Here is a 22,029-nt window from a genome sequence, read left to right on the forward strand (position 1 = left end):
ATTTTTACAAATACTACCGATTACATTTCTCGTGAATGCCAGCACAAATTAAAGACAGAAATAGTCGAGAAGCTTCTGTTTTTCAGTCTTTTAAGAATGTGGGCGTACAGATCTGTGTTTCAGTCGGTTTTAATGGGCAAAGATGGGAACGAGCAGAGCTCTTTGTCCAGTGACGAATGTGAACAACTGGTCCTGATGCAAATGCAGTTAGAAAAAATAAATAAACAACAATTAACATCAAAATAATATCGCAGTTGTGATTATTTAAATGTTTTTTTTTACAAATAAAATGGTTATTTTAACATTATTTTTTTATAATAGAGAATTAGATAAATAAAAAATTAACTACCTTGATATAATATAAGCATATGATTTTTGAAAACGTTCAAAAATATTTTTATATAAAATTATTAGTGGAACATTTTACGTATCTTTATTTTACCTCAAAGCATATGACTATGGAAGGTATTTTTGGTCTTTTTAAATTTATAAATTATATGATAAAATTTAAAATAAAATTGCAAAATATGTCCCAAATTTGAAAATTAAATGCTAAAATAAAAATGTAATCATTAAATTATTTCATTTTCAAAGTGATAAAGCATCAAATTATTATTTCTACATGGTAATTATAATGTATTAATTGTTGTTTTCTATTGCCTATGGCAGGTGTACCAACGTACTTAAATAACTGTACAAAATATAAAATATTTAATTATGTATCAAATTATTAAAATATAAATAAAAACAAAATAATGAAAGAAATACGATTAAATGTATCCAGAAAATAGATCTGTTAAAAAAAGTATAATATAGGCTACAAATAATATATGACTTTTATCTGACGTTTACGTCACACAGACGAGTGTCATCCGGTGTCGCGAAAGTACACCCAGGTGAAAAACAGTTAAACTGCGCGTCAAGTCTAGTTATCAGACACAGATTATCAGAGATCAGACATGGGCAAAGGCAGCGGTACATTTGAGAGACTGTTGGGTATGTGTGATCTTTTCAGGTTTTCAGTGTTAATTTAGAAAAACAGCGCGATGTGAGACATAAACACTGTGTGCTAATGCTAATGTTAGCGCAGTCACGGGACTAGCACGTCTATTGTCTTGATTTCTCCGGTTAGAGCCAAATCACACAGATGACATCTGTAGCTTTAACCTCACACGGTCATCACCCACCTAAACATGTCATGTGGTGGTGTTATAGTCTTTAGTACATCGATGGTTTTGGTTTAGTGAAGTAGTTAGCAACGCAGCTAAAGATTCCCAGGCCTCCCGGTAGAACATAAAGCTAACGTTACCTTAGTTAGTAGAAATGCATAGCGAATTAGTCACTTAAAAATAACAAATCCGTAGTCCGCTTTGGTGTTGAATGTGTAACTTTGAAATGTGTAACTCTTGGTCAAAGATCAAATCAAATTGCGAAACGAACTGTGTTTTGACGTTAAAACTTGACGTAAATCACAGTGATTGACACAATAAAACTTTGTAAAACACGACCAGACAATTTTAGGCTGTATCTTAAAATCTATATTTACGTCATGTGTTGTTTAAACATTGTCATGAAATTTATGAAGAATGTTTAACGTGAAAATCATTTTACCTAGTTCCAGTTTACTAGCAGGATATGACTAAAGGACATGAAATTGATAAACAATCATATGGGTATTGTTTTATGTTCTTGTAATTGTTGGAGATTAAGGTTTAGGGACTTCATTCATCCTGTTTGCTCATGTAATGCTGACAATATTTACAGAGAAAATGTGTTGTTTACATACAGGCCTACATTGTTTTACTAGTAACAATTATGAGACCCTGGTGCACAGACCAGACTCTTTTCACATTTGTTATATGGCGAGCCTCTGTGTATATTGAGTAATGTAATGTATTTTGCTAGATTTAAGGGGCACCTATTATGCCAAATTCACTTTTACAAGGTGTTTGGACATAAATGTGTGTTTGCTGTGTGTAAACACAACCCTACAATGAAAGAAATCCACCCTCTTCTTATTTTTTAAATCCCCATTTAACCAAAGCAGTCTCATTAGACATGCTGTTATGATTCGCTTGTTAATGTGATGTCACACAAACAAAGCCCCACCCACTTCTACTGACTGACTGGTTAATTTACCTAAAAGCTTTTCTAAATGTGTTTGTTAGCACGTTTGGCACATATGCAGCTAAAGCTAGTAATCAAATCTATTTTTAACCAGAAGCGGTGATCTGTGGGGTATTTTAATCTGAAAGTTCACAGAGACATTCTTCTAGGCACACCTCAGACTTGTATTACATCTTGTAAAAATGGGCATAAAATGTGCCCTTTAAAGAATGAAGCCCCTGTGATATGCAGTGTCTTGAATATTGCAATGAATGTAATGCCTTCTTATTTGTCCATCAGGGTTCCCTGAACTAGATTGCTCAGACAAAAATGTTTCTTTAAAAAAAATCCTTTATGGCAAAATTTGTTTACAGGCAAAAAGATCTAGCTTCCTTCTCACATGATTTGACTGGGTTGCAGATCAGATTCTGGTATCACTATAGATGATCAATCCTTTGTCATCCTCTAATCCTTTACAGATAAAGCCACCAGTCAGCTGCTGCTGGAGACAGACTGGGAATCCATTTTACAAATATGTGACCTCATTCGCCAGGGCGATACACAGTAAGAGCTTAACATTTATAACCATATCTTTTTCAACATGATTTACAGCATAAAGTCATGTAGATGTCAATGGAAGAAGAAGATGATCATGTGTTTATAAAAAACATTGCCTTGACTTCCTTGTTTCAGTACTGTTTTGTACCTTCCTCCAGGGCAAAATATGCGATTGGTGCCATCAAGAAGAAAATCAATGACAAAAACCCACATGTAGCTCTCTATGGTCTTGAGGTATGTGTATCTGTACTAAATACACAAGAAACTTACATATAGACAGTATAAAATTATTTTATTGATAGTTTTTAGTCACGTGACCCACTAGGGTGGTTGGTGGGCAAGATAGTGGCAGTTTACATTGGGCTTTCCATAGAGGGGCAGTACAAGCGGATCAATTTTCCGTTTGTTTCAAACCAACAAATATTTCAATCAGATTCCCAACTAAGAAAGGTTAGGGATCAAGAACCGGTTCTCATTTAAGGAGAGACCATCCGATGTTATTATTCATTTGCTAATAACATAAAGTAGGGAAAATAACTGTCATGAGTCAAGATTATCTTTGGCCTCGACAGGTTCTGGAGTCAGTGGTGAAGAACTGTGGTCAGACGGTTCATGATGAAGTGGCCTGTAAGCAGACAATGGAGGAGCTGAAAGAGCTGTTTAAGGTGATGCTTACTAACTCATAAGTGATCTATTGAGTATGATGTCGCTTTAAGAAGTCCCTCCTGCTTTACGATCTTTGTCTTTACTTTCCAAGTAGCTCAGATTCAATGACTCATGCTGAACGTAACTTCCTTGTTGTGTCATCGTCACATGCTCTTACAGTTTATTTTGTAACTCGGACACAACACACACTGTACTCGCATTTGTGTGCCTGGTTTCAAATTTTTCTTTAAAATTGTAGTCTGAGCTCAGATCAGCTGTTATTCTCATGTTTCTGTAGAAACTGGTTAGGTGACTTCTGAGTTTGGTGTCAGAGCTAAAATAGTGTTGTTGTTGTTGTTTTTTAAGCCTTCGTTGAGCAAATTTAACTATTTTGCCTCCAGAAGCAGCCTGAGCCGAACGTGAAGAACAAGATCTTATATCTGATCCAGGCCTGGGCCCACGCTTTCCGCAACGAGCCCAAATACAAAGTCGTCCAGGACACATATCAGATCATGAAGGTGGAAGGTAAGACCTCACAATAATATGAATGCACTTGAGAAAATGTCTGATTCCAGTGTTTTCACAGACGGCGGCATTGTTAAAGATTAAGCTTAGTTTAAGGCAGTGGTTTTCAAACTTTATAATTCTAAGGATCCCCAAATATGATGAACCATTAAAGGCGGAGTCCACAATGTTTGAAAAACGCTTTGGAAAAGGAGACGGGCCGACTACCAAAACACACTTATAGCCAATCAGCAGTAAGGAGCGTGTCTACTAACTGACATCCTTGCCGGGTTGCGTATGTGTGGGGCGGGTCTATCAACAGAGAAGGTCCAGATTCTATTGGGGTAGGGGCGTGTTTGTTTAGGTGATTTCAAATATCAACATTGGCTTTCAAACATCGTGGACTCCGCCTTTAATATGGATGTAAAAACCTGAAATTTACTTGTACTGCAGCAACTTTGACCATAAATCTTGTGTAAATCTTAGGGTTCCCACGGTTCCTTGAAATCCTTTGAATGTTTGTGAATCTGGGGGGGGGAAAATTCAAGGCCCTGGGAAGTTTTTGAAAATATACATACATAGATACAGGTCATTGAAAGTGCTTAAATCTATTTTATGCAAGAGGTTTTCTTGAAAAATATCCATGTATTCCCTGTGTAATGTAGGATAATATAATAAAAATTCTAGACTTTTTAAGCACACATGCTAAACTGTTCACTTTAAATGCTTTTATCTTCTGTATGTGTATGTTGATTCACAACAAAATGCTTTTTTGCATAGTTGTGTTTGACACATGAAAACATCTCTGGTTACGTAACTGTTGTTTTGTGAGAAGGGAACGAGATGATGCGTCTCCCTTGCCATACTTCCTGCGTCCCTGTGACACCATCTTTGGCAGTATTTCCCGATATACTTTTTGGCTCCCGCGTCACCCTGTCTTTGTCGTTAAGCCTCACTATTGGTTGAATTTGATATACACATTCAGACGCACTTACCCCTGGAGGCGTCCCCAAAGTGTCACTGCAGTGACGCAGCGTGAGTTCCCTTGAAAGGGAACTGTAACAATGTATCTTAAATAAGGGTGTCACTATTTTGATTTTAAATCGAAATCGATCGAAATTAAGTCACAACCTCGAACTTCGAATTAAAAAATGGGATTGTCGATGCTGCCACGCCCCCATGTCACGTTCGGTCGGCTTGCCAGGCGGGGGAAAAAACCTCTCGGATATTTATATTTTAAACACGAGGGATGTATTGCTACAACTCCTTGAAATGCATATCATAAACAGGATTATACTGATCTGACTTCAAACAGAGCGCGGCTGTCTGCACGTGCGTGAGATTGAGGCGCCAAGATGCAGCGGATTATATTTTAAACAAAAGGGAAAGTTTGCCTTAGCACGCATAAAACTGAACAAATACGTAATGATTACTACTTTAGTTTATGTTTAGACTTCGGGCAGATGCGAGAGCGCGTGCACGTGAGACAGAGAGAAGCGCAGCTGCTTATGATGCTGGATTTATTTCAGATGCTAGGAGCCCAAGACGCGCGCATTAAGTCCATGTGCGTGCAAAAAGAATCCTCTCTCTACAAGCTCTCTCGCGTAAAGTGAAGCCCACATACTCCCATGCGAGAAAAATCACGCAATGTGCATGTTAATGTGAAACTATAATAATAATAAATATTAATGGCATAGCATTTTTTGACTAAAAAAAAAATATCGAGAATTGAATCGAATCGTGACCTTAGAATCGAAAATGTAATCGAATCAAGGATTTGGAGAATCATGACACCCCTAATCTTAAAAGGTAACACAATGTGGAGAATCATGACACCCCTAATCTTAAAAGGTAACACAATGTGGAGAATCATGACACCCCTAATCTTAAAAGGTAACACAATGTAACCTTGGTCTCACTTAAAATGTTTCCTACATTTAGTCCTTGAATTTGAGGGTATTGGACCTGGAAAGTCCTTAAAAGGTCCTTGAATTTAAAGTTAACTAAGGTGTGGGAACCCTGAGATATATAGCCAAACAAACCCCAGTGAGTCAGATAAAGAACACAGTAATAAAGAAAACACTAGATAAAATGCAAATATTTAAACGACTTATTTTTCTGAAATTTTCTGGGGGTCCTCGGACCCCAGTTTGAATACCCCTGGTTTAAGGTATGAAGAGAAAGGGATTAAACCTAGGTTTCTGTTAGAGAATGTGACACATGAACTGGGATCTGGCAATCCCAGATTTGATCCAAAATTTCAATCACTTCTGTTTTTTCAGGTCATGTGTTTCCAGAGTTCAAGGAGAGTGATGCCATGTTTTCAGCAGAGAGGGTGAGAGTAACTCTTGAGTAAAGTAATGGAGGTACTCGGATTGCAATGTGTTCGGTTTGTCATTTGGTTTGTCGCGTGTCTCCTTCCAGGCCCCTGAATGGGTGGATGCAGAGGAATGTCACAGATGTAGGGTTCAGTTTGGAGTTGTGACCCGAAAGGTACATACTGCTCCTTTAAGTACATGTCATACTGATATTTTGTATGGATGATCTTATGAAGATCTTTTGTGTGTTTGCAGCATCATTGCAGGGCATGTGGTCAGATCTTCTGTGGGAAGTGTTCCTCTAAGTACTCTACCATTCCCAAATTTGGCATTGAGAAGGAGGTGCGTGTGTGTGAGCCCTGCTTCGAACAGCTCAACAAGTGAGTATTGGCATTGTGATGTTCTTATTGTTAAGTTGTTACTTGCCAAACGTGATTTTGGGTTACCTATCATCATTTTCTGTGATTTTGTCTTTCTTAGTTTATTGTTTGTTCTTCAAAGGACTCAAAAAAAAAGAAATCACTGTGTCATTTACTCACCCTTATTTCCATCCAAATCTGAATTTCAACACACAAAGACACATCTTGAAGTGTTCAAGCTGTTGTTTCCAACACAATTTTTAAAATAAACGCTTGTGTGTTTCATAGAAAAAAATATGCTTTTTGTTTTCCATCTTCCTCTTTGTGCCTTCAGTTTCTCATGTTCATAAGCCTGCTGTCCACCAGAGATTTACCATGTTGTGTGTGTCTCCTAACCCCTCCTCACCAGCCACCCCTCCCTTTCTCCCCCTCCTAGGAAAGCCGAAGGAAAGACGGGCAGCACTGGGCAGTCCGATCTCCCCCCTGAGTACCTGACCAGTCCTCTGTCCCAGCAGTCTCAGGTAGTGCCAACCGAATCAGTAAGTAGTTGCATTTCATAAAGAGCTCGCACTCATGGGCGTCACAATTATGAAGCATACCGCAATCCCAGTTTACCTCAAGTCTTACTATTCGTCCATCAGTACATCTGAAACTTAAATGCCCAGCAATTTTGAGGCTCATGAGTGAGAGCGCATATTACCGTTGAGTTCATGAATCCCAGCTAAATCAGTAATAAATGTTTCCTGCACCTCTCACAGCCCCAAACAGAAGTGTAAAAATAATGACAAGTTACCCTTTCTTAGTCTTCCATCTTTAAAGCACTCATTGAAAGCTTTTCATTGGTTAAGCCAAAACATATACAAACAATTTAGTTTGGGAGCAGTGGTGCAGAAATGACATTCTTTACCTTATTAGGGATGTGCAACATAGTGGTAACCATTAGGGGTTTGTGGTATGACTTAAATCTCACCCCATGGTGTGATCCAGGGTGCGATTTGTTGGGGGAAATGACTGATTATTACTGTTAGCGCTTCCGCTTTTGTGACAATAGGTGACAGCGCATGTAGGTTATGTCATGATCCTTTTTTAATCTATGTCTGGATTTTCCAAATGTTGCCAACCACCGCGAAAACAGACAAATAATAAATGAAAAGCATTCCAAGCAGCATTTGATCGTATTTTACAGACCGTCACAAATCCAAGAAATATTACCATTGAGAAAGCAGAAAATTCTGTTGTTAATCGAGGGGAACTCGCAATATGACACAGTAAAGCAAAAAACATGTCAAAAGTCCGTCATCAAACAGATCAAACAAAAAAATTCTTAGTCTGACATATTGTCTAAGTAGGCATATAAAGCCTATTTGTTGTTATTGAGAATATGTTGTGCATTGCATTTTTATTCATATTATGCCGCAAGGCATAAAGAAGGAATGCATTCTGGCATGCACAATTCAGGTTTCGTAATTATTTTATTAAGTTTCTGTATCGAAGACCAGCTAGTCAGTGAAAGCTTTGACGTAAAAGTAAACCTGACTTCCCAACCTGTGCTTTAGCATCAAACGCCCTCCTTGTTAAAGCATCCGACTCTCATGCCGGACTGGAGCAGTTCGAATCCCGCTTAGGGCGAGTGCGTTTAGGACTCGTTACGTTTCTATTCATATTTATCTCAGCAGTTACAAGCAATAGCTTAAAGGCGGGGTGCATGGTCTCTGAAAGCCAATGTTGATATTTGAACTCACCTAAACAAACACGCCCCTATCCCAATAGAATCAAGACCTTCTTTTGATAGACCCGCCCCACACATACGCAACCCAGGCAATGATGTTGGTTAGTAGACACGCCCCTTACTGCTGATTGGCCACAAGTGTGTTTTGGTAGTCAGCCAGACTCCCTTTTCCAAAGTGTTTTTCAAAAATCATGCACCCCTCCTTTAATACCCTGAATAATCAGTATATAAGCCAGTGGTTCACTATTTATTTTCATAAATAAAAATATTTGAAAAACATTCGCCCTCTGATTTTTTTTTTTTACAAATCGCACCCTGGTTGTATCTGTAATGGTACGTTCACACCAGCCGCGGTACAGGTGACAAAAACGGACTATTCGCATACTAAACACATTTTGAGTTTTCTCGCTTCATTCGCGAGTGAAATTCTAGTCATTCGAGACAATTGCGTGGAAATTCACATAATGGAAGGGGCTTCTGCGACTCTGCTTGCTCCCTGTAATCACGTCACTACTAGAACAAGCTCCTGATTGGTTAACGTGTTGCGGCGCGAATATACGGCAAAGTTCAGATTTTTCAACTTGCGCGTTTCTCACGGCAACGCTTAATTCACGTGTAATGTGCCGCAGAATGCCTATTCACGTTTTTCCATTGACTTAACATGTAAATCACTCGCACTTGCTGCCTCTTCCACATCTGGTGTGAATGCCACATAAGTGACAATATTTGCTAGAAATAAAAAATATTTGGCTAATTATATTAAATGGATTATTAAAAACAAATGTGACCCTGGACCACAAAACCAGTTGTAAGTCGCACGGGTATATGTATAAAAAGCAAAAAACACATTGTATGAGTCATTTATGCCAAAAATCATTAGTATTTTATGTGAAGATGATGTTCCATGAAGATGTTTTGTAAATTTCCTACTGTAAATATATCAACTTTATTTTTAAACTCGCCTACAAACTATCCTTTGCAACCATTTTCCATTTAAGTTTGGTTTATGTAAAAACTTACATGTTATTCAGTAAACAACAACCAGTAGATAGGCTATAACATCTTTTTTAAACTTCATTAATATGCGTTGGTGTATACAGACTGCAATTTTCTCAATATTTGGAATTCTTTGCATGCTCAAGTTCCAGATTTTCAAAATTGTTAAATATCGTCCTTTCCTAAATCCCAATTTAAAAAAAATTACCGTTACGACTTTTTTTAAGGTCCAGAGTCACAAATAATGCAGGCCTGGCATCAGTGAAGAGCGGACAACAACCAGACAATAACTTACAACAATTAAACTTTCAATAAAACAAATTCTGATTGGTTGATATTTTGAAATCTGTTATAAATGTGTGTCCACTAACCCGTGAATATGTGAAGTTGCACTATTGATTTGCAAACAAACTGTGCATTATTCTAGGTTTTTTAATCAATTATATTTATGTCCTGCTCACTTATAGTTATGAAAATATAGCCAAACCAAATATATTGTCATACCACCCAGCCCTATTGACCATATTGCTATCAATATACATTTTTCATTTACGTATTTGATTATTATTGACATCACCTAATTCAATTTCCGCCAATAATATGACCTTATTTAACTATTCTAATATTTAATGGCTATTAATTCAACAGTTACTAACTTAATCAGTGTACTAGCTTTAATAAAAGTATATAGCTGTAAATCTTTCATAAGGTACATTAATGGTTTATCTTTCTTAATGCTATAGTTTATTTATAATTGTATCAGTTATGTATCAGACAATGTTTTTATATCAGCACATCCCTAATTTATCAAATTAAACTGATTCATAAATGTTTTCTCCTCCCCTTCCTCCCATGTTTTCTTCTTTCTAACCTCCTCTGACCTCTCTGCTCCTCAGATGCCTCCTAAGAGAGACGAGGCTGTGCTGCAGGAGGAAGAGGAGCTGCAGTTGGCCATCGCGCTGTCTCAAAGCGAGGCTGAGGAGAAGGAGAGGATGGTGAGATATCTGCATACACAAGCCAATGCTATTGCCAGCATGATGCTTTTCGGTAATCCACATGTATGTCTGTAAACAGAGACAGAAGAACCCGTACTCTGCCTACCCCAAAGCTGATCCCACACCTGTGACATCATCTGCCCCACCCGTGAGCACTCTGTACTCCTCACCTGTGGTAAGAGGTTATATGCATACAGCAATTCATAGTGAATTATATCTCTATTTTTTTAGCGCCTAAATTGTTTCGGTCGTTGTGTTTCAGAACTCATCAGCTCCTTCTGCTGAAGATGTGGATCCAGAGGTAAAACTTTTTTGATAGCATTTGCTTGCTCTCATGTCCTTTATATACATATTTAAATGCTTTTCGCTTTATTTCCAGTTGGCCCGTTACCTAAACAGAACTTACTGGGAGAAGAAACAGGAAGAGGTTCGAAAAAGTCCCACCCCGTCAGCTCCTGCTCCCGTTGCATTGCCTGAACCTGTCCCGGTCAGCCAACCGGTGGAGAGCCACGTCCCAGTCCAACCCATCAACATAGTGGAGGTACATGGAGTGCTAAAACAAACTGATAAATCCCACAAAGGCACATTTTCTTAGCTTACGTTCTCGTGTCGCCCCTTCAGCAGCAATATCAGAACGGCGAATCGGAGGAGAACCATGAACAGTTCCTGAAGGCCCTGCAGAATGCCGTCACCACCTTCCTCAACCGTATGAAGAGTAACCACATGCGCGGCCGCAGCATCACCAACGACAGCGCCGTGCTCTCTCTCTTCCAGTCTATCAACAATATGCACCCGCAGCTGCTGGAGATTCTCAATCAGCTGGATGAGAAGAGACGTGAGTCCGTGGTTTCATTTCGCACGTTAAATAAATGACAGCATCATCTAACTGTTTTATAAAAGATAATTTGTCTTCTCTCCGGCTTAGTGTACTACGAGGGTCTTCAGGACAAGCTGGCGCAGGTTCGCGACGCACGCGCAGCTCTAAACGCGCTGAGAGACGAGCACAGGGAGAAACTGAGACGGGCTGCGGAGGAGGCCGAGAGGCAGAGACACATCCAACTCGTCCAGAAACTAGAGATCATGAGGCAGAAGAAACAGGTCTGTCGGTTTATTTGTTAAGAATTGTAGTCATGTGACAGGGAGGCTGACTGTGATTGGTTATCGCAGGAGTACCTGGAGATGCAGAGGCAGCAGGCCATTCAGCGGCTGCAGGAGCAGGAGAAGGAGCGACAGATGCGCCTGGAGCAGCAGAAACACACCATACAGATGAGAGCACAGATGCCTGCTTTCTCTATGCCTTATGCCCAGGTGTGCTACACATTGAACACATGCGACTCTATCTAACTGAGCATGCATAAGTATTACAAACTATATTTAGTTGTCTTTATCTAATAGTTTTGTTCTTGAAAACTAGAATTGAGTTATTTGTATTAGCTGGGTGACATCCTTTTCATGATTTGTTTTATTTTAAACATAAAATGTTTTAAGCTATTTTAAAATATTCATTATCCTTTCTTAAAAAAAAATAGCTAGGGACATAAGATTTTTACACTTTTTTTTTTTTTAAGAAATCCCCAATAGCTACATTTACATGCAACCAAATAATCAGTTTGTAATCAGATTGATGGCTCAATCGGATTGATGTAAATGCATTAATCAATACGATTGAGGTCGATTTTATACAAATTTTGATGGTATTGAAAGGTGTGGTGGGGTCCGATCTGTGATCTGATCACCAGCAGAAAAGTATGCATGTAAACGCGTGAATCGTTTCCAAGTCCTCTGCTTTTTTCGAGTTTAGATATGGGCTACTGTTTTAACCGTTTCCACAAGTTGATTTTTTTCTGCGGGTTAAAGATGAAAGAATTTAGTTTATGTGTTATTGGTATCTGGAAGGTAAATAGTCATTGGGATGCTTTTGGTCTAGTTTTGAATGTCCATTGGGAGGCTTTTGATACGCAAATCTGGCAACCCTGGCTGTGCGCTTGGGAGTATATAGAATTGTACATGTAAACAAACATTTGATCAGATTGCAATGTTTAGGGTGCATGTTAACGGTATTGTCGTAACCTGCAATCGGATTAAATTCAGTCTGACAAAATTCTGTGCATGTAAACATAGCCAATGATTAGTGCTGCAACGGATCGCAGTTGATCTATGATCCGTACGAATCACAACCCCCGATTCGGCTCGCATGGAATTTTGTGGATTAATACGCAAATTTAGGCAAGGCAAGGTTAACATTCAAGTGATTTTAAACAATTTAATCGCAAAAGGCGCTAAAGTAAGCCGCTTTCTGGACGCACAGACGCACATGCGGTTGAATGTGTCCGGTCCAACTCCAGTCAGACGTGATGATCCTTATGCCCTTCAAAGATCAGAACTCTTGATGTGTAAACTTTAGAGAGTTGCACTACTGTGTCTCATACTGTAGTCCATTAACATACATTTGGCGAATAAAGCACTGAAAAACAACTTACGTTTTATGTGGGGCGACTGTTTATGCCGCGCGTTTAAAATTCGCCCTCCTTCTGTGTGTGCACACGCGTTTAAGTGCACTCAGTAGTGCATACACGGAGAGAGGCGTTTCAAAAAGCAAGCGAAAATAAAATCTAAATGGTCATGAACATACAAACTAAATGATCTCCACAGTACTCTCTTTCTTTGCTGATCTAAAAAATTATCTCAAAAAACGTAATGTGATCCGAACCATGACTTTTGTGATCCGTCACATAGCAACAATTATTACAATTATTTTGATAGTGGATAGTGAAGTAATTTGATATTTGTTTGTTTTACTCAACAAAAACATTGAAATATGTTATAAAAACCAACATTATGGGACAGGGATTAGACTAGTCCTAGACTAAAATAAATGTAAGAGCTGTCCAAACTGAAAACAACTGGCACTGACATATCTTAAAATACATCAGTGCCCTTTGTTTTGCCTCAAAATGCAAACAAGTAATGTTTTTAGTTAGGCATGTTTGTTAAAACTAGTTATATTTCCTAATTTTAACTAAGGCCTAGTCCTGGCTTAAGATAAACCACCCCTAAGTATTATAACAAATGCCTGCAGAGCGCGCAAACAGCCTGGCAACTGTTATTTTACTTTCATTTTACCTTGAGATCATAGGCTTTACTTTTGGTCAACCGATGTTTAAATCCACTCAATTGTTGATATTTGTCCACTTCTTTACAATAAAAATGATACAGCCACTGATTTTAAACTTGCAGACATTAATTCATGTAAACTCAGAGTTGATGCCGATAAATACAAGTGTAAACATGATGTAAAAAGTTTTGAGCTCATCCACTTTCGACCACACTCAGAGGTAGTGGAAAACACATTAGACTGGATGTGGCCAAATGTGTTTGAACAGCCAAAAAAAGACCACTTACCCTCGGCCTATTGATCTAATGTGTGATGTACAGAGCACAATGCTTTTATATCGGTTCTTACTTCTAACACGAACCCACAGTGTTTTGGGATGGTCTTTAGGTTATCATTGATCATTATCATTGGACTGGGAGCGTACATAAATAATTGTTTATATGAAAAACTTTGTATTCAAAAATCATATACATCTGGAATTAGTAAATCATGAGGGAATTATATTTTTTGGTGAACTGTTCCTTTAAGAAAATTAAATAAGCACCAACAAAACCTTTTTACAGATTTTTTTTATTCAGCAACACCTGTCCCGTAGCTACGCCTATACTGTGTTTGCAATGTGCCCTTTGTACTTGTAGATGCAGTCACTGCCTCCTAATGTAGCAGGAGGGGTGGTGTATCCCCCAGCTGGTCCTCCCAGTTATCCAGGCACATTCAGCCCCGCTGGCTCAGTGGAAGGATCGCCCATGCACGGAGTCTATATGAACCAGCCTGGACAAACACCTGGTGGTGGCCCATATCAGGCCATGCCTGTGTCAGCTACAGGTGAACCTGACAATATCTAAAATTCTCCTTGTGTTTATGTTTGTTTCATTGGATAGCCTAGATGTGCTTCAGATGTGATACCTAATAGATTATCTACTGTCTCCTTTATAGATCCTAACATGGTGAACGCCTACATGTACCAGACTGCAGGCACCGGCGGGCAGCCCGCAGCTCCTGGACAAGGCCCACCCACAAACAACCCCGCCTATACTAACTACCAACCCACACAAGGCTACCAGGTCAGAATAGTCAAAAGTTATTGCAAAACAACAGCCAATCTGATAAATGGTGGGCATTTCATTCATTTTTGTGAACCGTATGTTAATATACTTTAAGTGTATTTACGGTATATGATTGCTGGTTCTTTCTATTGAACGTGGTCTCAAGCTCACAGTTTGCTCCCTATGTCACAGGCTCCACCCACTAACGGCATTGCGTATATGGGCTACCAGCCATACAACATGCAGGTTCGTCTAACTGTAGAACATCACAGTCAATGAATGCATTACAAGCTGTGTTAAATTTACTATTAAACAGCATATGACTTCATATTAGTAACTTTGTGAGGTTTGAAGGCTGTCACTGATCGTTGCAGAATATGATGAGCGCTCTTCCAGGACAAGACCCCAACATGCCTCCTCAACAGGCCTACATGCCTGGACAGCAGCCCATGTATCAGCAGGTCAGCTGTTAGCTATTTTTTATTGATTGTAAAACTGCAGAAAAATAGAGGTCACACGTTCAGTGTATTATATTTACAATACTTCATAGTCTGGAGATGTGCAATATTGAAGAAAAATGTGCTAACTTGCGAAATTATGCAATATACAGTATGTGATACAGTAAAGTGTGTAAAAACTATTTAAATAATACTAAAAAAAATTAACATCTCGCTCTCTGGCTCACCCATTTTTCTGCTATCTACATCAACCTTAAAGGGACACTCCACTTTTTTGAAAATATGCTCATTTTCAAGTAGGGCTGCAACTGACGACTATTTTAATAGTCGACTAGTCACCGACTATTGAAACGATTAGTCGACTAATCGAATAATTATTAAAATTTTCTAAAAATTTAGCATGAGATTGCTTTAATTCTGTGGAAAATGATAGTAAACACAAGAAAGAAGGGGGTACTTCAATGAAAAATGCATATTTTATTGAACTTAGCTGCTGATAGGCCGATACATACTAAAAGTAAATAAAAAGGCCCTGTCTAAAACCAATTAGGCACAGGGCTCGGTCAGTATAGACATAAATGTAGTGTTGCCTCACGATTAGTCGCAACTAATTGTTTGCAGAATAAAAGTTTTTGTGTGCTGTGTATAATAATTATGAGTATATAAATACACACACATAAATGTATAAGTTTAAGAGAAAAATATATTTATATAATAAATATTTATATTTATATATAATATAAATTATATATAAATATAAAAATGTATATACGCATACAAATGTTTCTTATATACATGCGTGTGTGTGTGTATTTATACTTAATTAGTCGCGACTAATCGTGAGGCAGCACTACATAAATGCATAAATAAAGAGACTCTATCGTCAAGGACAGGCAGATTTGTTTTATAAGAAAAAATAAATTAAAATCAAATAAACATTTTCTTCCTGTAAACCATGGGCAGGCACATTAGCAGCAATAAAACAGTAAAACAGCGGCATGCTAATGATCTAATCAGATTCAATGGATTACGCTAAGGTATGCCAAAAGTGCTAGCGCCAGACCCGGAGATCAGCTGAATTGATACAAGGCTGTAGAAATCAAATGTTAACTCTAGGGGAGCTGGAAAATGAGCATATTTTCAAAAAAGTCCCTTTAAACTTGCTATGCATAACTTTTTGAAGTATGAAAATCATTTAATTGTTGCAAACCATTGCATATGCCTATTGCGGTATGCACATACTTTGCAGCTTTTGTTATATCCTGTTGACCTATTTCAAAACTTTTCTGTACATAACCACATGGCCTTGCACATTTCCCCAATTGCTCAGTGTAAAACAAACCACACTGCATTACCAAATGCAAAGCATTGCACATTTTACTTCCATTAAGATGCATGTGCAATATCAGCACTGTATTTTGTTGTCAGTCAGTAAATTACTTTTGGTTCTAAACATGTTTTGTTTTACTATTGCCTTGTATCATATTCACTTTTCATCTTTCTTCACAGATGGCTCCCCCTGGTGGCCCTCAGCAGCAGTCACAACAGCAGGCACCACAGGCTCCTCCAGGCAGTGCCGAGGCTCAGCTCATCTCATTTGACTGATAGCTGATCATATGCCTCGGCCCACCAAATCCTGCACACTACATTCAAGCCTCTATCGCCCTGCAACCTATGGGCTTATTTACCTGTATCCTCTCTACCTGCTCTCGCTGTCACAACCTTCCACAAATATTGAAAGCGTAGAAATGTTGTATAAGCATTGGCTTGTATAAGTTCCCATTACTGCCTCTATACATGAAGGAGATACTACAGATGGTGCTGGTGGGAAATCTTTGTCTTTTTGTTGTGTGAATCTCTCAAGGCCTGATCATGTCTGAGCCATTTCAACGCCGCACCAGAGTGAAGAAATAGGACATTTTTTTTCATCAGGATAATGACGCTTATTTTAGGATCATTACGATTTTTACATTGGCATTTTCACCCACATTCTCATTGCGTTAAAACTATACTTGCAATTGAATAATATTAATAATAGTATGTACTGTTGCTAGGCTGAGCGAATATTGTGGAAAAAACGTTATGAAATTAAGGCTGCAATGCAAAAAAATTAAATGATTCTTAAAATGGGCCGCATTTTCTTCATGCACTGTATTCATATCTTTTCATGCTAACATCTTTTCTCTGTTGATTTTCACAAACAAAGTTTATCCTTTGTAAAGCAAAGCTGATGCGAAGTCACTCGTACCATAAAGTACAGTTAACGTGATATAAATAAGAAAGACATAACCATCCTTTGTCTCATATTTTTCTAAGCGATGTTTGCATGTGTAAACTTTCCAGAGGTGTGAGTTAATATATATATATATAACATCAGATATTGTGTGCTGATCTGAAAAGGCTGTTTTTCCTTCAGTTTAAGAGACTTGCAATTCAACATCAGTACACTAAATTTGCTTTTAAATATGACATTCCAGTTTTGGTTTCCAGATGACACGGCTGTTGTGTGCAAATCTAGAAATATTTCATAAAAAGTAAGTTCTGCATCAGTGTTGTTGAATCTTGGCTATTGAGTTTGCAAAAGATAAACGCATTGCCTTACAACCATTAAGACACCAACTTCACTGCCTATTCTAGCCAGCAGTTCATTAAAAAGTAAATATGCTGATGTTTCAAAGTGCTGCATGTGTGTTTGCCAGTCTCTTTAGAGTCTAGACGTCACAGCCACATCTGTCTGTCTTTTCTCTGTGGTTTTTCATCAGGGGTCCAACTAGAGTAAATCATAAACAGATTTTAATTATCAATGAATTGCAGTTAAAATCTGGTCAGTACAAAGGAAAGTGTGTTGTTAGGCAGTGATTGTTAAAACTGTCGACTGTGGATGGTTATAAAAAATAGCTTTTGGTTGAAAGTAAATGCTGCATGTTTGTATCATCATCTGGTGACTTCTGTAACCCCTTTAATATATTTGTTCCATACTGATTCACCTGACAAATTTTAAGATAATTAATAAATAAATTGTTCTTTTACTGGTCATACAGTAGTGAATGCTTTTTATTATTTCCAAATGTATGATGTGCAATGTAAATGTGTAATCTGGCAAAACGGACAGCAAAAAAAAAAAGAAAACATATATACATCTGTTTAAAACTGGAAAAATATGGTGTTAAAATGTTATGACAAAGTTTTGTGTTTTGTGCATTTATTAACCGCATATGCAGTATGTAACATAATATTTGTAACACAACACCCCCTTTTTTATGTAACTAGTAACAAAAATAAGAAACAACAATTATTTAAATAAATACCAAATGTGAAGAATTACACACGGAATTATGGGATACATTTTATCACCATACATTTTACAGTAACTTGTGTTTTTACCTTTTAAAAACATAATGATATTATCAGGACAATAAGTTTTAATGTGCTTCACCCTTTAAGTTCTGGACAGGTAATGGCTATTTGGATAATTTTATTGATCAAAAAGGTATATAGAGCATGCAAATAAGATTTATTTAATGTTTAACAGAAGATTATTATAGTATAGATGTCTATGTTTTCAATATAATGCATGCGCAGGGCAATTCAAATCAGTAGGTTGATTGGATGTATTTCTAGTTATTTTAAAATTCATTATTTTCTCTTTTTTTTTAAAGTAAATAAAATGTTTTAAAAATGTATAAATACAAATATAAAATACGATTTTATACAAACGTGTTTCTGTATAATGCCAACTGATTTCTTAAATATTTACGTCTCGGGTAATTCAATTATTTTAGCTTAAATCATATTAAAATCGTGCCAAAGTATTGTAAGTATCCATATAATTGGCAAAATAAATACTTAATTCGGTGTATACTTCTTGACATAAACCTTAAAGTGATAGTTCACCCAAAAATGTAAATTCTGTCATCATTTACTCTCGTGTTGTTACAAACCTGCATAAATTTCTTGTTGTTGTTTTTATGAACACGAATGAAGATATTTTGAGGAACGTTCGTAATCAAACAGTTTGTGAGCCATTCACTTCCATCCATAGTATTATTTTTCCTACTATGAAAGTGAATGGGGCTCACGAACGGCTTGGTTAAAAACATTCCTCAAAATATCCTGTTCATAAAACAAATAAAATTATACAGGTTTGTAACAACACGAAAGTGAGAAAATGATGACAGAATTTTCATTTTGGTTCAACTATCCCTTTAAAAGTCAGCGTGCGATTGTTTAAATAAAGTTTTTTGAAGTCCGTCGCAATGCATTGGGGTAGGTCAGGAAAGTGAGTGGAGGACGCCATGTGCTTTTGGTAGAAGATCAGTGACTGACTGACTGGCTGACAGACAAACACAGTGTAGGATTGTGTTCTAGACACGGTTGTTTACAGAAGCAATTTGTATATTTTACAGTTTGTCATGTATTGCACGAGACATTGTGTCCGGACCGCGCTGCGGATAACAGCGAACACACACCGGTAAGTCGCGAGCGCTTCACATATAACTAACGTACTGGACCCTGGTGAACTGCGCGTGAAGCCGATCATTCAAGGACGTTAATATTTCACATTTTAATTCTTATACTATATCTGTCAGCGCCATCGCTGTACATACAACGCTTTGTGTTAATAAGATTTATATGAGATCAGGTTCAGATAACCTTCTCTGCAGATGATATTCACATCCGCATTTATTCTGCACATGACACTGATCCATATGACCTGTTAATGTTGGATATAAACGTCAGGGAATGTTTGTACGAATTAAAGTATAGTTTATATTGCAAATGGTGTCCTTCAGAACAAATCAGAGTCTAGCAAATACAAATCTTTACCAACTGTGATCTGTATAAGTTAGAAGGTCACGCCTTCAGTTACTGTTCATGTTTTCTGTATCATATGCATATCAAATGCATATTTTGTTTAGTGTTAGATTACTTGCAGTAATGGGTATACATTGTTGTTATTTATTAAACCCTAATAACATAGTGATAATGTATTGTCAGCTAGCCGTTAGTGCAAAACAGTCCCTAACAAAGGGATCAGGACCCAACACTTAATGTATCTCCATTAGGGTTGTAGTTTTGGGATAATAACAAGCAGCATTATAGCATTTATTATATCATATCTACATTTTTACATTTTTATGCATTTAATAGATGCTTTTTTCCAAAGTGACAGTGCATTCAGGCTATACATTTTTTATTCTTAATGTGTGTTCCCTGGGATTCGAACCCATGACCTTTTGCTCTCCCAACACAATGCTCTACCAATTAATAGCATTAATATCTATATTAGCTTCACCATAACATTATAACATTTATTACTATGCTACTTATAAAATAGCTTTACTTAAGTAGTAAAATTGGTCATCTGGTACAATAACACCGTTTAGCGCCCATTCTTTTGACTACAGTTTAATACACACCATGCATTTGCTTGTTTTCTATTCTCATTACTGCTGTCTAAATGGGCACATTTTTTACAGACACAATCTACAGACACCAGCACTGTGTGTGCTGCGACCGCTCAAGACGAGTACAGTCAGTCCATCTGATGCCATTGCCACACCTCCTCTGGATGGAGCACCCAAGCAATACTCGCCCAAAATCCAACAGCTCGTCAGCGACATCGCCAGTCTCACACTGATAGAAGTGTCGGACCTCAATGAGTTACTGAAGGTAAAGCGTACTACGGAAAGCCAAATGACATAAGAAAATTTAAGGTAAATATATTCATTGTGATCCTAATTGTTATTTATTCTCCATCAGAAAACTTTAAACATTAAGGATGTTGGTATGATGGCAATGGGTGCAATGCCAGCAGCACCTGCCGCACCCGCCGCTCAGGTAATGTTTTAGTGGTGGTACAAGCATGGGTTTTAACAAACACTGCAGTTGTTAACATATAGTTTTATAATAATTGGTCTTAATAAATTTGCAGGCTGCCGATGAGGAGGCTGCACCTGCCAAAAAAGAGAAAACCCATTTCACAGTCAAACTGACAGAACTGAAGGCGGCTGATAAAGTGAAATTGATCAAAGAAGTAAAGAATTGCATTCAGGGTCTGAACCTTGTACAGGTAGGATTTACTCGTGTATATACTGTTTTCTACCTAGTTTGCAATCCAATTTTGATGCTCCGACTATCATTAATCGTCTCCGTTATTTATTGTATTATTTGAATTACAGGCCAAGAAGCTTGTGGAGTCTCTACCTCAGGAGATCCGGGCTAATGTGTCTAAAGAGGAAGCAGAAAAACTTAAAGCAGCACTTGAAACAGCAGGTGGCACTGTGGTGCTGGAGTGAAGATGCACTGACCACTTCTTCGGTTGTTACCTGTCTGTCATAATTTTTATACGAGATAAATGAAAAGGAAAGCAAATTACGCCTTTAAGATTACCACTTGGTCCACTAGAGATGGTTGGGTGGTTGGCTGAACTCTCATACTGAACTCTAAACAGGCTCCCGGCCTACAAACACACACCACCCGCCATCACCTCGTCCATTTATCTGTCATATACCTGCACTCATTTATTCGCACACGTGCTGTCCTGAGCAGAGTAGACAGTGCTGGTCTGTGTCTGTGAAGCTTTGTCTCAGGTACTTGGGGTTGTCCTGACAAGGGGACTAAATTGCAGTTGCTTGTGGTTGAATAAATGTGTTATACGTACTGTGTCATGATGCTCTTTGCTGCCTTGATTACTACATTGTAGAAGACGTAGACACTGCACACTTAGGCCTGGTTTCGCAGTCCAGACTAAAATGCATGCTTGAGGTGTATTAACTAAAAACAACTTGGCCTGACGTGCATGTCTTAAAATACATCAGTCCCATTGTTTTGTCTCAAATTTGATTTTTTTTACTGTTGGACATCTTAAATCAAATTTATTTAAGCTACTTAAATGCCAAGGCCTAATCCTGGCTTAATCTAATCCTTGTCTTTGAAACCGGGCCTTGGTGACCTTTTTCCTGGTGGCTTTTTAAGAATGTAAATTAATACTTGTAGCAATAACGGATGACTGGTTTACTAGAAGCTTTAAAGAGAGCACTACAGTGAATGTCATCTATTTAGTATCATTTCATAATCTCCTACTATGAGGCAAGACCCTCCATACTTAAAATAGGAACTACCAAGATGTGACCTTCTACCTAATTGCTAAAATAAGAAATTCATATTTTTTTTAAAGGTGTTGCATTTTGTTTATCC

At 37.8% G+C, this 22,029-nt stretch overlaps 2 protein-coding genes across 9 annotated transcripts; both read left to right on the plus strand.

Moving 5' to 3' along the window:
* Positions 1-852: 852 nt before the first annotated feature.
* hgs (hepatocyte growth factor-regulated tyrosine kinase substrate) lies at positions 853-17,865 on the plus strand. 8 transcript variants are annotated; one of them, XM_055185753.2, is made up of 21 exons: positions 853-996; positions 2,586-2,670; positions 2,823-2,898; positions 3,237-3,329; positions 3,711-3,834; positions 6,096-6,148; positions 6,238-6,306; positions 6,387-6,511; positions 6,900-7,029; positions 10,112-10,210; positions 10,290-10,385; positions 10,473-10,511; positions 10,590-10,751; positions 10,832-11,045; positions 11,136-11,308; positions 11,378-11,518; positions 13,964-14,150; positions 14,262-14,389; positions 14,564-14,617; positions 14,746-14,832; positions 16,339-17,865. In XM_055185753.2, exons 1-21 carry the CDS (start codon positions 960-962, stop codon positions 16,432-16,434), a joined length of 2,268 nt encoding a protein of 755 aa, XP_055041728.1. In that variant the 5' UTR covers positions 853-959; the 3' UTR covers positions 16,435-17,865. The 8 variants fall into 8 exon arrangements, with proteins under 8 accessions (XP_055041728.1, XP_055041746.1, XP_055041753.1 ...); XM_055185771.2 differs by having other exon boundaries at positions 10,835-11,045; XM_055185778.2 differs by having other exon boundaries at positions 6,900-7,011.
* Positions 17,866-19,077: 1,212 nt separating this feature from the next.
* On the plus strand, positions 19,078-21,492 carry mrpl12 (mitochondrial ribosomal protein L12). The gene is made up of 5 exons (XM_055185992.2): positions 19,078-19,300; positions 20,310-20,502; positions 20,593-20,670; positions 20,765-20,902; positions 21,012-21,492. Exons 1-5 carry the CDS (start codon positions 19,242-19,244, stop codon positions 21,126-21,128), a joined length of 585 nt encoding a protein of 194 aa, XP_055041967.2. The 5' UTR covers positions 19,078-19,241; the 3' UTR covers positions 21,129-21,492.
* The last annotated feature ends 537 nt before the right edge of the window (positions 21,493-22,029 follow it).

Source organism: Misgurnus anguillicaudatus, chromosome 19 (genome assembly GCF_027580225.2).
Source record: "Misgurnus anguillicaudatus chromosome 19, ASM2758022v2, whole genome shotgun sequence".
Taxonomy (NCBI): domain Eukaryota; kingdom Metazoa; phylum Chordata; class Actinopteri; order Cypriniformes; family Cobitidae; genus Misgurnus; species Misgurnus anguillicaudatus.

Excerpts from the sequence above, each read along its gene's own strand:
- mrpl12 (XM_055185992.2), top strand. The coding sequence starts at position 19,242 with ATGTATTGCACGAGACATTGTGTCCGGACCGCGCTGCGGATAACAGCG. Across the intron at positions 20,671-20,764 it reads CTGCCGCACCCGCCGCTCAG|GCTGCCGATGAGGAGGCTGC; the intron begins GTAATGTTTTAG and ends ATAAATTTGCAG. Across the intron at positions 20,903-21,011 it reads AGGGTCTGAACCTTGTACAG|GCCAAGAAGCTTGTGGAGTC; the intron begins GTAGGATTTACT and ends TTTGAATTACAG.
- hgs (XM_055185753.2), top strand. The coding sequence starts at position 960 with ATGGGCAAAGGCAGCGGTACATTTGAGAGACTGTTGG. Across the intron at positions 14,151-14,261 it reads CATGCCTGTGTCAGCTACAG|ATCCTAACATGGTGAACGCC; the intron begins GTGAACCTGACA and ends TCTCCTTTATAG. Across the intron at positions 14,833-16,338 it reads AGCAGCCCATGTATCAGCAG|ATGGCTCCCCCTGGTGGCCC; the intron begins GTCAGCTGTTAG and ends CTTTCTTCACAG.